Below are 17,787 nucleotides of genomic sequence, written 5' to 3'. Positions count from 1 at the left end.
TCCGTTTCAAATTCTGACTTCTTTCATCTTCCCCACTTCACACAAATTGCTCAATATTCTATAAGTGGGACTTCTGGTCTGATAATTAGCATGCATTCACTTTCTTTTTTTTTTTCAAATTTCAGCTTCACTTATTCCTGAGCTTCAAATAATTCTCATTTATAAAACTTGTCAAATGACGACTTCCGCATTTTCCTTCTTCAACATTAACCTTAATAGAAAAAGAACAGGATGAAGAATATTTTAAAACTCCAGGATAAAATCTAGTGCCAAAACTGAAACTAGAAAAAAATGCTATGTTTTTGGACTTTTTTTTATTATTATTATTATTATATATGCAATTCAAGACTTGGATCTACCAATTTTTCTATTACTTTTTACATGGATGTCAAATCAGTCTTAGTATTGGGTAACTATGCATTCTCTATTTATGCCTAATTTAAAATGAAGTGTGCAATGGATGAATTGAAGATTTACTGGTCATTTTGACATGAAAAATTTCAAGGGCTACTATATTTCACACTTCTTTAGCCACATATTTAGGTCACCACTGCGCACACATCTAATTAAACTGAGCAAACCAATAATTTTTTTTGAATTAAAAAGTACAATTCAGCTGTATATTAAATGACTTAACCGTATAATGTTCCTTTATGTCACTAATTCCACTAATATACATTATAACAACAATTTTGAAGGCGTGATTTTAAAAGTTCGATATGAGCACGTTCAGTTTGCCTGCAAACTGACCACATGCAAGTTTTGTATTTCCATATGCAACCATGGTAACTCTGCACACAAACTGAAGATGCAATTGTCCATATCAACATTAATTCTGGTTCTCAAAATCTAATCTACTATTTATACCATTGTTTACTACTTGTATTTTTCTCAGTATGGATAATGAATATAGCCTAGTTACTTACATTTTATGATTTAAAAGTTTCTAGCCATGCCCCCTTCAACTTTCATACACAATCACAAGGCTGCAACATTTTGGGTTGCAAACACTGGAGAAGAATGTTAGTTTTGAAATACTGGTTGGTGAAGTTTTGTTTTAAAGCTTGTGGAAACTTTCTTACTGACAGCCAATTTGGAAAAAGCTTGCTATTTTATTAAAAAAAAAATCTAAACTTGGAGCCATGTTTCACCTATCAGCAGCCGATTAATAACATTTTGGGGCCAAAAATTACTCCCCCTCTTGTCAATTCTAAGGATTTTTTTCCTTCTTTTTAACTTCATATTCCCAGCATTTGGAAATTCATACGAAAAGGTGTTTTCGTACTGGATAGTCATCAGCTGAGCCAAATTAGTTTTAATTTTAGTTGAAACCACCACATCCACACAACCCAGAGGAAAGCTTGTTTTGCTGTGAGAGTTTGTTTACAGTGACTACCATTAATGTTTAAAATATTATGAAGTGTTAAGTGAGAATTCATTTCAAATCAACAGCAATAGCAATTAAGCTAGAAGTCAGATATTCCTCTTATATTTTTGAAAATGTAATCAACTGTACTACCCAGCTATGAAGAAAAAGGCAGACCTTAAGTTTTCTACACTAAGCAGTATTTAGCAGGAGTCATGTTTTACAGTTTCATGTAATGAAAGCTAATAGGATTTTTCTAATTAGTTGTGAACGTTATTTAATCTGGACTCTCTACTCCATTTAAAGAAAAAACCTTAATCCATCCCAGAACTCTGCCTCATTTTATGTTTCTATGAATCAATTCTTCCAGTTTTTTTAAAAAATGTCAGAACTCAGTTGTCGCTTCAAACACAATTTCCTTTTACAAGGTACTTTATTCACAGTGATAAAAATCAGTAAAGGCCAAAATGTCTTGGAGATGAGGCTTCCTAAACCTAGCTCGATTTACTCAGGGTTTTCCAAATTTACTCCTTTTAGGCCTGGCACAGAAACATATTGAGCATTAAAAATTCCCATTGCTTCTATAATCCTAGTTTTAAAACTACTAGACTTCAGAAGAATTTGAGCATTTGCTTCCTTTAGTGACATTTGACCAAAAGCCTTAAACCACTTGTTAACACAGAACATTGGCCTGTGTGTAGTTCATACAGACTTTGCTATATTCTCCATAAACTCTCATTTTTAGACAAATTTATAGTTCTTTGTGGGTCTCAAACTTGCAGACAAAGAGCAGTACTATTGTGTGAACTCCCAACACTCATTTTAATGGCATAATTTCTAAGATTACATTTTATCCAAGAAACTCATGCCTCAGAAAAATGAGTCACTTTACCTATATTACCAAGTGCAACAACATCAGAGGTGGAACATGTTAAACCATCTAACAGTGCCAAGACAATTACAAACGTTGGCAACAGACTGGTTCATACAAATGCAGAGGTAACCATAACTAAGTGGAATTCCTTTCAAAAAAAAAAATCACAGAAGGAAACCTAAAGAGAGGAAAAAGATAATTGCTTAATATCTACATCCTAAACTAAACAATTTGATTCTCTCTCATTCAGCTCCTTTGGATTTTGTTCTCTCTCTCCTGTAATTCTTTCAATCTATGTCATGATTCTTTGCCATTTCTTTGGCAAACCCCTAGTTTCAGTCTAACTTGCTATACATTCTCCCCAGGTTCCTTTCTGGGAGTCTTTGAAGAATCTACTCCCCTCTCATCTCTAAAGAGCGCACACATTACTGTAATAATCCTTACAAGAACTAGGAAAGTTGGACATGACTCCAGTAGAGCTTGTCAACACTACTCTTTCCCTTGGCAAGAAAGGAAGCACTCCCTTCAGAGTCAGATAATATTGCCTCAAGTACCAGAAGCCCATAGAGCAGAGAATCTGATGTTTCCCCACTATATCTTTATCAATCTCCTCTCATCTTGGTGCAAGCTTCTCCCACAGCCAGTTCTTACATTTTTCAGCTTCTAGTTTGCTTGGTTTTGCTCTTCCCAGTCTGAGTTTTCCTCTCTTCATACTTGTATTGCTCTATGCTCTCCTCTGTATTAAGATGTCTGCTGGAGGCTTGCTATGCACAGAAGCAGCAAAGGCAGGGTAAGTTTCTGCTTGTGCTATGGCTGGAGGGGAGGGGTAGCAGAAGAGAAGTTGGGGTCCTTTTCTCCCTAGCTCTAAGCAAGACTGTGAATCTGTCAAGGATTGTAATTAGTTTCATACCACTGCACATCCCATTGGAAATTTGCTTATCCAATGTTTTACATCTAAATAGTTTTCTAAACCTGAATTTCAGAACTGCAGAGGGGGCTTATTTTAGGATTGTAACTCCCCCACCCTTTCCCTGTATCTGCTACTATATTCATTCACATTTTTCCTTCCTTCAACTTCAGATTTTGAGAGTGCATGGAAGCCAGCAGATTCAGGGTTGTAGCTCCTGTAGCAGTCATGCCACCTATTTTTGGCATACACATGATAAAATATACACTTAATGCACTTAAAAAGGGAATACAAGAGGCCAGAAACTCAAATCTATGCCTTCTGTGTTTTCATTATTATTTGTGGCATTCCATTAATTACAATGATAGTTATGATAATAGAAGAATTAACATTTATTTTACTAAAAATATGGAAAAGTTATAAAAGCAGAAATATCTCTAAGAAGGTAGATTATTTTCAAGCGTTCTCCATGTGGTGAAAGCTGTAAGGCATAAGGCAAGCACAAATAGGTAAAAGAAAACCTGTTATTTTAAAGTTTTTGTGGAAATACCTCACATTCATTTCTATAATAATTAAATGACAAGTAGCAGGGCTTCAGTTATCTTAAAGGGATACTCAACCTGAATTTTAATTTAAAAATATAAAGCTGTTTCAGATAATGCACTTAACCCTGATTTCCTGTTAATTTTGAGTTTACAATCACATTTTCCCAAGTGTTTCTTATTCTTAGTCACTATGTAAAAGTTCCACTTAAGAGGGGAAACAAACTGAAAATCTTTCAGTTTTAGTAATATTAGTTACTTATAACTATAGCAGATTAATTCAGAGGTGTGATATTTAAGTTGATTGTGGCCTAATGTTTGGAATGAGCCATGCTTAAGTATTTTCAACGCATGGAGTAGGCTGTTCCTCTCATACAGCTTGAATACTATTGAAATTACATAAATTACTTATTCACAACTAACATTGTGACATGTTCTGTATTTATTAGTAACAAATTTAAAATTGATGTGTAAGCATGCCATAAACAGGGCATCAGTATGTTAAATAACTCAAATAAAGGACAGAGGGCATTCAGTACAACTATATTATCTTTCACTGGCTATGTCTTCACTAGACAAGGATGTGTTTTTAAAACTGGTAAAAAACATGCAAATACCTTTTTCCATGTGAAGACAAGGTTAGTAAGTACTATTCTGAGAGAGGTTCAGTGCCTGCCACTCTTATTTGGTCATTCAAATGAACAGGATCAGTATTTGCAGGTCTCAAACATTTCCAAATAAAAGTACACAGACCAAGGTAACCATCTATTTTCCAAAAAGGAATGGTATACTTCAGGAGTGACCAGAAGACCACTGAACCAACATTTGGCATAAAGTGACTTGAAATAAAAGTAGGAACCATTGACAGCGTTCATTGTGAAAAATGTTCCCATTTATTTCAAATCCTGGATTTTGCACAATTTACATAATCTCACTTCATTTTGGGCAGTTTGTCAATGAATACACTTCAAGGGGATCATGCTGGGAGGCAAGCACATGCTATTTCCATTGAAATAATCACATTTCACTTGATTACTGGGCTCACAGCTTTACTACTATGAATAAAGTGGAGACTCCCCAACTTTCAGCTTTAAACAGCAAAAAGCCACTTATCGCTAACCTTGCAAAAAAAGTACTTAAAACTACTAGAAAAGTGTCACAAAAGCCAGTGTTGTTGAAGTCATGTCACTCCCAGGATATGAGAGAGACAAGGGGGGTGAGGTAATGTCTTTTATTCACCTTCTGTTGGAGAGACAGACAAGCTTTCAACCTTACAGAATTGCTTTTTACCTGAAGAGCTCTGTGTAAACTCAAAAGCTTGTCTCTCTCACCAACAGAAGATAGCTCAATAAAAGTTATTACCTCACCACCGTGTCTCACATAAAACAGTTTAAAAGATCAAATCTGTTATAATCTAGTGTAAAATAGCAGATTTGTGGTAGGTAGTTGGCTATGTTCTCCATTTTTACTTTTAAAAACATGTGAAACTTATGAATCTCCCCCCCCCAAAAAAACCCCAACAACTCAAGTTAGTAATATTACTCCTGTATGGCTATGTTTTATAATTAAATGCTAGTGAGACATACCTGATTTTAGGTCTTGTTCATGTCTATGTCGATAGGGGGTGGCTTACGTATGCAATTTTCTGAAAATCCCCAAGGTCAGGGTGATGTATAGTTTAAATTTCACACATTTTCTATAATTTCATTATTTAAGGTCCTCTTCATACCAGTGTTTTATGTTTTCACAAAGTTTTAATATAGTTCCCATAAACACTAATCAGAGATGCAAAGTGGTTATGATGGCAAACCATACTCAAACCCTGACAGTATTTTCTCACTCAAGCAGGGCTTCGGCCAGTACACTCACATACAGCTACCAGTTTGGCAGCCCAAAGTGAACAGGGATTAAATGGTAAATATGTTCTTTTCTTTGCAGAAAAATGCTTGGTCAAAGTACAAGATGCAGACATTATGAAAAATAAGATTGGAAAAACACTAACCTAAAATTTGGTCATTCAGAAAAACACCATCTAATAATATTTAGCATCTTGAATGCACCGAAGTTTAAAAAGGAATCTTGCCCCTAATTGTTGAACATTTAGGATGTCTACACTTCAATGTAAGACTGTGTTAGAGCCTGGGCTCAAGGCTAATGCCGTGGTGTGTCTGCTGCAAATTGTGTTAAGCCAGGACCAAGACCCTGGCAGGGCTGGTGGGTCCCTAGTTCGAGTCAAGCCCAGGATCCAAACCCTATTGCTTTGAAATGTAGCTGCAGCCCTGCTTCACAGAGATCCCAAGAATCAGTTGGAAGTATCCCACAGTTCCATGCAACAACTTCCTGAGCCCTCTTACCTCCAACAATCTGCAACCCACTCTATTGAAAAGGGAAGCTACCTCCACCACCCCTTTTGCAGATCACAGCACCTCAGGTCAGCGTTAAACCATTCTGTTCTGATCACCATTCTGCAAATACACTATCAAAAATCTCCTGGATTTGCAGTGGAAAGCGAGCTGATCAAGCCTCTTGCAGAGCAAGAAGCTTCATGGTAAAGGGGCCGAGTGGGCACTAAAGATGTCCCACACTGTATCACAATCCTAGGGCTAGACTGGCCACACTTCAGGGGCGAGTGTTAGGGACTCTGGGATATGGTTACTCTGAGTTAGGTCTGCACACTGCAGTGTGTATGCCTGAGCCCTAGGTTTGAGCATGGGTTAGGAAAGTCTGAATGTAGGGTTTAAATACAATGTAGATGCTCAAGCCCAGAGTTCCTTAACGCTGACTTGAGTCCCACCAACCCTAAGTCAATACTACTGTCCAATACTGGTAAATCTGTGCCACTGGAAATTCTACACATGCTACTGGAAAGATGAGTACATGGATAAAATTTAAGATTTCATATTAACACCCTACATATGAATTTCTATGAAAGTTTTACTTTTTTTTGTTTTTTAAAAAGGAAATGAAAAATCCTCTGACAGATTTAAAAACTCAATTACCAACTAATATGTAGAAATATAAACAGCTATACAGGTCTCAGGCATAATGGAAAGTCAGAAAATTTCACTTAAAAATATGTATTTTTGCAAGGTTTCAATTAAAACTAATGTACTCCATTTGGGTTATATTGACAAGCTTTTTTTTTTTTTGGACAGATATCCAAGTAGTTCACCTCTCCTTTTCTGATTACCTTCATTTATTATATCTGACCAGCTAAAGATAACATTTTTGCAGTAAACACTGTTTCTGAAGATGTCATTTACTGTACCATAATTGCAATACTACTTGGTTTTCATAGCTAATGTTCTGCCCCTTGTGAGCATGAAGGATAATACTGTCCCAATAATCACTGTTTGAAAAACCAAACTTCAGGGCTTGTAATTTCAAGTCAGATGCTACTGTCCAGATATACAAGTCACCTTTAAACATGGTTCAGGAGGCCAAAACATCTGCACAGACTAAAACTGTAGCTATTTCAAGGGGCAAATTCATGATTTTTTTCAGACAGACAGATAATTAAGAGTCAAAGTTCAATGTATAAAAGATTAACTTACACAAGGAACTGCAACTTTTGACTATTAAGCCTTCAGAAGTGCATTACTATCTGCATAGTGTAAACAAGAACAGTATTATCACAAAATGCAAGTATCAGATATGTTGCAGTATGGCCGGGCAGAACCACTGGGAACTATCTTACTGCCATCTGAAAGATCTTCCCCTTTATAGTAACTCCTCATTTAAAATCATCCTGGTTAAGTTATGTTGCTGATCAATTAGAGAACATGCTCACTTAAAGTTGTGCAATGCTCCCTTCTGTTGTATGGGAGCTTTGGGAGCCACCTGTTTTGCCCACTGCTTGCAGAAAGAGCAGCCAGTTGGAACTAGCAGGGGGGACTGGCAGCTCTCCATTAGCTCCCCTAAGTTCCCTGTGCACAGCCACCCAGCAGGCTATCAATTGCTGGGCAGTTCAGCTGTCCCGCCCCCCACTGCCTTGGAGCTGCTCCCAGGAGCCTTCTGCTTCTTGTGCACAGGAGGGTGCGTGCACATGCTAATGTGAGGGTGTCCTTCTTCCCCCTCCTCCCCCCAAGAGCAGGGGACACAAGACAGGGCTCAGGGTGGAAGGAGCTTGCTGGCAGCAGCTACTCTGCTTGCAGATCTACTTAAAAAGGCAAGATACTTAGAGGGGGTCAGCGTACTTAAAGGGGCAATGCCCATCTGTCTCTCCCACACAAGGTGTGTTTCTGTCTCTCTCTGCCATGCTGGCTCCCCTCCCGCCATTGGTGCTGCCTTGTAGAGTGTGAGGCTACATTAACAATGTGTTAACCCTTGAGGGCTCAGCCCAGTGCTAGTTCATCATTTAGGAGTAAGGCATTCCCTGGGAAATATCCCACCCTCTTACTCCACCACCTCAACCAAGCTCCACAATTGTCACTGATGAGTACAGTATTGTTTAAAACTTATACTGCATATAAAATATAGTCTTTTGTCTGCCAAAATCTCCCCCCCCCCCTTAACTCCCCCTATTTACATTAATTCTTATGGGGAATTGGATTCACTTAACTTTGTTTCACTTAATGTAGCATTTTTCAGGCTCATAACTACGTTAAGCGAGAAGTTACTGTATTTTGATCTACCAGTGATCAAAGGGGCTAACTGTATAATGCAAAAGTCTACAGTATTTTTGTCTGAGCAATTATGCTATTCCAGCTTTTGGGAAAAACACATTCTAAGACTCAGCCACCCTTGACAAGCCTAGTAAACTACGAAAAGTTACATCGTGTTTACAAGCAGTATAAAGTTTGAGACAGCGCTCCCCTAATAGTTGTAAACACAGCAAGAGCTCAGACACAGCTCTATTCTGGCATCCCCTTGACTCAGGCTCTAGCAAATGCAGTGGATGTTTATGCCAGTACTGATGGTAAAGCAGGCTGGCCCTCCCCATAGGCTATCCCTCTTCCCTCAAGTGCTATGTGCATTTTTAGCACCATCAATAGCTTCTGGCTATTGACAGTTTGTCAAAAGCGGTCACACCCAACCATTAATTGCAAGACAAGAAGGACTCTACAGGCAGCATTAGTGCCTCCAGTAGTGAGCACAGGAACTGGAGCGTGGAGGCTTGAGTTCCAATCCCGTCTCCACGGTGGCTGGAGTGGTACCGCGCCCACGTTACTTAATGTCATATAAATCCCCCATCCCTTACACGGAAACACCAATGCAGAGGAAAGAGAAGGCTATAGCCACGCTGACTGCCCGGGCACCCGAACTACCAGCCCCCGAGAGATGCTCTGCGGCAGCGACTGCCGGCAGACGGCTGGACACGCCCCTGGGCAGCGCCGGGAGAGGCGCTGCGCCAGAGGGGGCAGATGCCCTAGCCGGACTCCGTGCTTCGACCACGATTGACTCAGTGGCTTCAGGGCGAAGCCCGCTGAAGCTCCCCGCTGCCAGCACGTGCAGGAGACACTGGGGCGGGGAAGCCAGGGAGAACACTAGCCCGTGTGCCCCTGGCCGCGAAGCCCGCGCAAGGCACGTCCTGCCGAGGAGAAGCTCAGGTCACACCCGCCAGCACGCGGCCGTGCTTCCGGGGCTCGCCTGCCAGGCCTCCGGCAGCGGGCCCCTGGGCACAGGGCGCACCCGGCCTCTCGGCCATTTTGTCCCTTTGGCGGGTCACCCGCCCAAGATGGCGCCGGGAGGACTCACCATGGAGCACGCAACCGAGCAGCTAGAGTGTCCCCGCCTCCCCCATTAGCAGCCTGGCGGCCATTTTCCCGCGCCAACCCCAGCCAGCCCTAACGGACGGGCCTTCCAGCGCGCTCCCCGCGGAGGCTCGGCCGCGCTCCACACCGCCCCCTGCCTGCGGGCTACAGGCCCGCCGCTGCCTCGCGGGGCCGTAGAGCGGCGCCCCAGGCCAGCCCCAGACGGGCCAGGCCGCGCTGCCGCTTTGGAGGCCCGGCCAGCTGTGCACTCAGGCTCCGTGTATTACCCGCTCGCCGTAGTTCTGCTCCCCGCTGTCGCTCATTGTCCCTCGAAGGCTGCCAGCAACCGTCGCACTAACCGCCACCACCGTCCGGAGCCAGCGCTCTCCACCACGGAACGGAAGTGACGTACGTCCCTCCCTGGCTAGGCCCCGCCCGCTATGTGAGGCGGTCGTGAGTGACCTGAAATTCCCGTAGTGACTGGATGAGCCTAGCCCCGCCCCCTGCCTGCTCCTCCCCCGGACTGTGGGTAAGACTAGCCCCTCCAATCGCCCGCGCCGAGTATGCGGGGCGGGGGAGCTGTGTGTGTACTGGGAGGAGGGGTATTTTGGGGGCTGGAGTGTATGTAGACTGAGAGGTGTATTGGGGGGGTACTGAGGTGTGTGTGTGTGTGTGTGTACTGGGAGGGATATTTCGAGTGTGTGGGGAGGGTGCATGTGTACTGGGAGAGGTATCGGGGGGGGTTTCTTGTGTGTGTGTGTACTGGGAGGGGTGGTTGGAGTGTGTGGGAAGCGTGTGTGTACTGGAAGGAGTATTTGAGGTGTGAGAGGGGCATGTGTGTACGGGGAGAAATATTTGGGAGGTTCTAGGGGGTGTACTGGGAGGGTTATTTGGGGTGTATGTGTACTGGGAGGGGTATTTGGCGGATGCTGCGGGTGTGCATGTAGTGGGATGGGTTATATGTGGGGTCCTGGCAGGAGTACCTACAGCCTCAATCTCAAGGTAGGGGGAAGTGTTGTGCTCCCTCTCAGGGTGGCATATAGCATGAATTGATGTTTCAATGCGATAATTACAAATTTCCAATGTACCTGACAATTTCACAATGAATGCAATTTAAAAGACAGGGATTTTAAACTCTGTCACCAGTAAGATATTGCCTGTACTACTCATATTCTCATGCTACATACAGAGAATACCTGCTCTAACCAGTCAGGAAAGGAATAATCAGTCATACATTTTTCAGGGATTATTAGTGTTTACTGAGGCCTGATTTATGCGACAGTATATGTGACAGTATTGTCAGTATAGCTATTTTGGTCAGGGGTGTGAAATGAACACACTTCCTAGCTGACAAAGGTGTACCCAGAGCCGGCGCTTCCATTTAGGTGACTTAGGCGGTTGCCGAGGGCGGCAGACTGCTCAGGTGGACCTCCTGCAGGCGTTCCTGCGGATGGTCCGCTGGTCCCGCGGTTCCGGTGGAGCATCCGCAGGAACGCCTGTGGGAAGTCCACCGGAGCTGCGGGACCAGCGGACCGTCCGCAGGAACGCCTGTGGGAAGTCCACCGGAGCCACGGGACCAGCGGACTGTCCGCAGGAATGCCTGCGGGAGGTCCACCGGAGCTGCGGGACCGGCGAGCCAGCCCTGCGCCTAGGGCGCCAAAAACCCTGGCGCCGCTCCTGGATGTACCCTCAGAGCCCTCTAATGTAGGTGCAACTTATAGCAGCAAAAGGCATTTTTCTATTGTCATGTGTTAACACCACCTCCTCCAATGATACTAGCGATGCTGACAGAAAAGTGCTGCATCCTTAATTTTGTTTCCAACATCTTGATTTTATGCTACCCAAATGCTCATATTTTCCCTCTTTTTACTCTCACCTTTCCATATTAGTTTAGTCAGGGAGGGGGTTAAACTAATAGCAAAAGGATTGAGTGGAAAAAGGGAAGATATGAACACTTAACACAAAATTGAGATGTTGAGAACAAAATCAAGGAACCAAAGGACACGAAGAGAAGAAATTCTTGTATTGCCTATACACTAATGGCGGGAGCCTGGGTAACTAGCAGGAGGAACTAGAATTGCTCTTTTATGAATATCAGTTGGGATGTTGGAATCAGTGATTATAACCTATTTAAGAAGGATCAAGTGGGCAAAAAGGGATGGGGAGTGGCACTATATCAAAAATGGCATTACCTGTTTCCAAGTCACTGAGAACTTGGAAGAAAATGATCTTAAATGCTAATGGATCAAAGTCCCAACAGATAAAATACAAGAAGGGGTATTAGCTGATGTCTGCTCCGTACAACCATATCACACTAGGGAACAAGATGAGCGGCTCCTGGCGCACCTATCTACAATGTGAAGGAAAAAATGCTTTGTAATTATGAGGGACTTCAATCTGAGTGACATATGCTGGAAGTCTCCCGCTGCCAATACTGAAACATCCTTGGAGTGTCTAAACATTATACATGACAATTTTCTATCTCAAATAGTATTGCAAACGATATGGGGGAATTCTATATTTGCCTTTGTCCTAACAGATACAAAGGAACTGATCACAGAACTAAAAATGAATGATAGCTTAGGTACAAGTGATCATGACTTGATCACATTTATAATGAGTAAGTAGAATAAAGTTCAGACCAATAATACATATACTGGGTGCTTTAAGGGGGCTAATTTAGTAGAATCAGAGAAATGTAGGCCTGGAAGAGACCTTAATAGGCCATCTGGTCCAGTGCTTGGCATTGAGGGAGGACTAAGTATTATCTAGACCATTTCACAAAGCTGAAAACAATTATGGACCATATCAGCTGGAGGAAGAATTTAATCAGAAAAATATAAATGATAATTGGGAATAATTTAATAACACCTTATTAGATGCTCAATAAACCACAATTTCATGATCGAGGGAGAAGGCTATGCTGGTTTAAAAAAAAAAAAAGACCTAGATTAGAGGGGAAGTGACGGCAACTGTATATATCACACACACACAATGGAATGAAGGGGAAATTGACAGTAATGAATATAAATTAGAAATTGTAGACTAAGGGATGCCAATGGACACAAGGAGAACTCAATGGCCAGCACAGTTAACGACAATTAGAAAGAGTTTTTAAATCCTGACAATGGTATTGGTCCTTTACTAGATGGAAGTGGTAGAACTATCAATAATAATGCAGAAAAGGCAGAAGTGTTCAATAAATATTTCTTTTCTGTAATTGCAAAAAAAACAGCTGATGCAATCTCATCACATGGTGATGATAAAAGTCTTTCCATTCCACTAGTATATCTGAAGGTTGCTAAACAGAGGCTACTACAGTTAGACATTTTTAAATCAGATGGTCCAGATAGCTCTTTTAAAACTCTTGAATGCAAATTAAGCTGAGGAACTCGCTGGACCATTAATGTTTGTTTTCAATGTCTGGTTAAGTTCCAGATGGCTGAAAGATAGCTAGTGATCCAATTTAAAAAAAAAGGTAAACGGGATGACCCGGGTAATTATAGTCTTGTTGACCTGACACTGATCCCAGGCAAGACAATGAAGCGGCTGACATGGGACTCAGCGCAGTGGCAGTATCGTAGCCAATGAGGTTAATCCGAGGTGCGATTATTGCTAATTGAACTAAAGGGGCTAATTAATGCAAATCAATATGGGTTAATGGAAAATAGATCTTGTCAAAGTATCAGAGAGGTAGCTGTGTTAGTCTGTATCCACAAAAACAACGGAGTCTGGTGGCACCTTAAAGACTAACAGATTTATTTGGGCATAAGCTTTCGTGGATAAAAAGCCCACCTCTTCAGATGCATGCAGTGAAAATTACAGATACAGGCATAAATATATATTGGCAAGTGAAGAGAAGGGAGTTACTTTACAAGTTAAGAACCAATGTTGGAGGCCAATTTAGTCAGGGCAGGTGTGGTCCACTCCCAATAATTGATGAGGAGGTGTCAATACCAAGAGAGGGAAAATTGCTTTTGTAGTGAGCCAGCCACTCCCAGTCCCTATTCAAGCCCAAATTGATGGTGTTAAGTTTGCAAATGAATTGTAGCTCTGCAGTTTCTCTTTGAAGTCTGTTTTTGAAGTTTTTTTGTTGAAGAATGGCTACTTTTAAATCTGTTATTGAGTGTCCAGGGAGATTGAAGTGTTCTCCTACTGGCTTTTGTATGTTACCTTTCCTGATGTCTGATTTGTGTCCATTTATCCTTTTATGTAGAGACTGTCCAGTTTGGCCAGTGTACATGGCAGAGGGGCATTGCTGGCACATATCACATTAGTAGATGTGCATGTGAATGAGCCTGTGATGGTGTGGTTGGGTCCTATGATGGTGTCACTAGAGTAGATATGAGGACAGAGAAGGCAACGGGGTTTGTTACAGGGATTGGTTCCTGGCATAGTGTTTCTGTGGTGTGGTGTGTAGTTGCTGGTGAGTATTTGCTTCAGGCTGGGGGGCTGTCTGTAAGCGAGGACTGGCCTGTCCCCTCAAGGCCTGAGAGAGTTGGGGATCGTTTTCCAGAATAGCTTGTAGATCGTTGATGATGAGCTGGAGAGGTTTAACTGGTGGCTGTACGTGATGCTAGGACATCACAAAAGCACCATGGAACCCCAGCGGTTAGCCCAACAAGCTGCTCAAGAAGAGAAGCACCAAGCCCTAGAATAAAAAGACAGAGAAATACTGGCCCAAATTGAAACCCAGAAGCATGAACTGGCTGTAATGGAGTGGAAGAGACAGAACCCTTCAGCAGCTGGCTCCTCTTCCCCAAAAAGCCATAAAGGAGAGTGATTATGCCCGCAGTATGATGAATCCAGTGATATTGCCGAATATTGCATCACCTTCGAAAGAAAGACTGTGCACTCTCTATGCAGTTCCTGAAGATCAAAAGATGACCACTTTGGTTGCAAAATTGACTCAGAGAGCTCTGGACAGATTCAATAAGATGCCTATTGCTGATGCTTCAAACTATGGTAAATTTAAGAAACTGGTTTTGACACAGTTTTGGATTACACCTGAGACCTACAGAGTTAAATTCAGGAATCTTAAGAGGGGGTCTGGATTAAGTAATTAAGAGGGGAGTTTTGGAGGAGCCATAGGGAATGGCATGAGAAGCCGAGTGCCAGGGCCAGGAGGCTTGTGGCAGAACGCAGAGCTTGCTACGCCTGCAAGCGATATGGTCTTTTAAAAAGGGATTGTCCCTACTGGGATGCGTGCAGGGCGCCTCACAGAAGGGAAAGAGGCAAGTCCCTTAAACCAGGGTTTCTCAAACAGGGGCCGCCTCTTGTGTAGGGAAAGCCCTTAGCAGGCCGGGCCGGTGTGTTTACCTGCCCCTTCTGCAGGTCTGGCCGATCGCAGCTCCCACTGGCCGCGGATCACTGCTCCGGGCCAATGGGAGCTCCTGGAAGCGGAGGAGCCATCATGAGAAATCCCCTAGCTACCACCTGAGCTGAAACAAGGGCTGTACCAGGGAAAAGGATTGTGCCCAGATTAGGAAGGCATCCAGTCTATGAAAGAAACTTATTGAAACATCTCTGAGGGTGAGATTTTTAATCTGTATTCAGTTTTATTACTGTACTAGGCTTAGACTTAGGGGTTTTATTTTATTTTGCTTGGTAATTCATTTTGTTCTGTCTGTTACTACTTGGAATCACTTAAATCCTAATTTTTTTATTTAATAAAATCACTTTTTACTTATTAATTAACCCAGAGTATGTATTAATACCGGGGAGGGACAGCTGTGCATATCTCTCTCTGTGTTCTAGAGGGTGAACTATTTATGAGCTTTATACAGGGTAAAACAGATTTATTTGGGGTTTGTACCTCCATTGGGAGCTGGGCATCTGAGTGTCAAAGACACTTTCAGTTAAGTCTACGGCTTTGGGGCACGTGGTTCAGATCCTGGCTCTGTGTTGGAGCAGGCTGGCATGTCTGGCTCAACAAGACAGGGTGCTAGAGTCCCAGGCTGGCAGGGAAAGCAGGAGCAGAAGTAGTCTTGGCACATCAGTTGGCAGCCCCCAGAGGGTTTCTGTGATCCAAACCATCACACTAGGTTCAAAGGGAGCAGGAGACAAAAAAACCCTGTCAGGGCTAATTCCCTAATTTGACACTTTGAGTGCAGAAGGTGGGGCCCACAAGGATTCTAAAAATTAATACTGGCCACTCCAGGCTTGTATTAAACTCCCAAGGTTGCAGCTTCTCCCTGACCTTGGATGGGTAGATGCTGCCACCTCCCAAGTGCAGAACCCCTTTGAGAACCCAGGAGGGCGCACTTGGGAATTTCTGTGAGGTACCCTCAAGCCTTTTCACACACCCGCTCCGGGGAAGAGCTGAGAAAGAGGGAGGGGGGGAAAATCAGCTGTTGCCACCAGCTAATTAAACAACATGTGCACAAACCTCTTAAGACACAAATCCAATTCTGTTCTTAAAGGTAAATTTTATTAATTAAAAAGAAAAAGAAAATACATCTGGGAATTAGGCATTTGCTAGATTTTAAAAACAAAAACAAACAAAACCTACAAGGATTAAGCATCAAGAATAGCTTTCTTGAGGTCCAATTTAAAGGTTACAAGCAAAACAAAAAGCACCTGGGGTTAGCACAGAGTAATCCATAAGCCATAATGACATAAAAGGAATAAACCTAATCACGTCTTCGTAGACATTTCCTGATCTACTTACATATCTGGAGGGTTTCAATGAGTAGTTTCTAGGTATGATACTGATTTTTTTTTTTCATACCTGGCCCAAGCTCTTACAGCAAAGCTCTGTTCTGTCTGCCTCTCCCTGGAGAACAACAACAAACAGACAAAAGGGGAGTCTTGTTTCAATTTTAAAAAGTTTTAGCCTTCCCATTGGCTCTTTTGGCCAGGCACCCACTCACTTCCTTTTACCTGTGCATAGCAGTGAGATGTAACCCTTTACAGGTAGATGAATTAGAGAACAGCTACTAAGAGGGATTTTATAGCTACTGGCTGGCTGGGTGTCCACAAAAGGGAGCTTTCCCCCCCCCCACCACCACCCCCGCCCACTTATCAAAACCCTACAGGACAGGTCTACACTTAAAAGTTACACTGACATAGTTGCACTGGTTAGAGGTGTTGAAAAAACCACACCATGACTGATGTCTCTACACTAGCCTTACCGCTCATGTAGACGAAACTCTGTCAACAGAGGAATGCTTGTTTGGGGGCGGTGGAGTTCTACCCTGATGGAAAACCCTCTTCTATTGGTGTAGGCTGTATCTATACTGCACGGTTATGCTGGCAGAGCTTTGGTGACATATTTCTGCCAGTATAGTCTCTGTAAACATAGCCTCAGTCTGCGCAGTCTCTCAGTTATTTGGCTGCATACAAGCTTCTCCTTTGCATACCCTCACCCAGTTGGACAGAATGCCTAGTGGAATTCTCTGCCCACACACATAGTGCGAGTTTCTGGGCAGACATCATTATTCCTTATTTTAGATGTGGCCCCTTAACTGTCTCTTCCAGCTATCCTGAATGAACGGTGCGTTCCCACCCAACAGTTTCAACAACATTTTAACTCAACCCATAACAAGATTTAACCCAGCTCATAACAACATTCATTAGGGAGATGGCAACAACAATTGTAGGTAGCTGGGCTGCATGATTGCAGATTAAATTCAGTGTCAATGTGATCCATGTAATGAAAGCATTTCACTTGTGACTGAAGCTATGTGAATCCAGCCCTCCAGTGGATGTATCCCAGCAAATGCAGTGTAGCTGTCTACCCCAGTGGCTACAGCACGTATAGTGTTTGAGTCTGCTCCTGCCCCTGCGTTAATGGATCAGGTCTTTAGCAGCAGAGACCCAAACTTTTAGTTCTAGACTTCAGTCTCTGTGGGTGATTTGTCCAGGGGTGTCATTCCACAGAGAGGATAGTCTTTTGTATTAATACAGCACCACTGAGCATACCTTCCACTTTCCCACTAGCAATACCCAGCGCCAGCAGGTACCCCCTCAGCCCTGCTGCATAGCCCTCATGTCTTGGATGTGCTCAGAATGGCTCAGTGGCCTGAGTATTACTGACTGGCTTGGGCTTTACCTGAGACCTGTGACCAGGGATGTGAGGTCAGTTGTTCTAGTGAGGTGGTGAAGGGGGACCTGAGTGATGAGAAGACACTGGAAAGGAATTTAGGAAGAGCCTTCATAGTAGCAAACTTCTGGGGCCATAAAACAAAAGGGAGGAAATGAATCAGATATGGAGCAGAAATTACTTTGGCCTCTTCTCCTAGAGCTTAGCATTTTCTTGCCGCTCTTGAGTCATTGGAATGGGATTCTTTGCTGCCCTAGACTAGTGGGGAAGTGGGATCGCTTTGATACTCCTTTATCTGGAGCCTACATGTGAGAGACCCCCTGTATGGATAGTGCTTTCTTTTAAGCCTCAGAACTTGTCC

The 17,787-nt window shown here is 42.9% G+C and overlaps 1 protein-coding gene, 1 long non-coding RNA gene and 1 pseudogene across 2 annotated transcripts in view; 1 reads left to right on the top strand and 2 right to left on the bottom strand.

Annotated features, from left to right (window-relative positions):
* Positions 1–9,832, bottom strand: part of TRA2B (transformer 2 beta homolog) — a 34,399-nt gene extending 24,567 nt beyond the window's left edge. Inside the window, exon 1 of the mRNA XM_050965659.1 lies at positions 9,670–9,832. Within this exon, the coding sequence (XP_050821616.1) occupies positions 9,670–9,705 (36 nt within the window). The 5' untranslated portion in view covers positions 9,706–9,832. The remainder of the gene's footprint in view (positions 1–9,669) is intronic.
* Positions 9–9,265, bottom strand: LOC127057092 (uncharacterized). Its single transcript, XR_007775995.1, has 2 exons — positions 2,892–9,265; positions 9–211 (listed from the first exon to the last, which is right to left on the bottom strand). It is a non-coding gene; the product is annotated as an uncharacterized LOC127057092 (long non-coding RNA).
* Positions 9,833–12,940: 3,108 nt separating the features above from the next.
* On the top strand, positions 12,941–13,066 carry LOC127057361 (uncharacterized; annotated as a pseudogene).
* The last annotated feature ends 4,721 nt before the right edge of the window (positions 13,067–17,787 follow it).

This window comes from Gopherus flavomarginatus, chromosome 8 (genome assembly GCF_025201925.1).
Source record: "Gopherus flavomarginatus isolate rGopFla2 chromosome 8, rGopFla2.mat.asm, whole genome shotgun sequence".
Classification (NCBI taxonomy): Eukaryota; Metazoa; Chordata; order Testudines; family Testudinidae; genus Gopherus; species Gopherus flavomarginatus.
The sequence above is the reverse complement of the archived record's forward strand: the minus strand, read 5'-3'. Positions and strand labels throughout refer to the sequence as shown.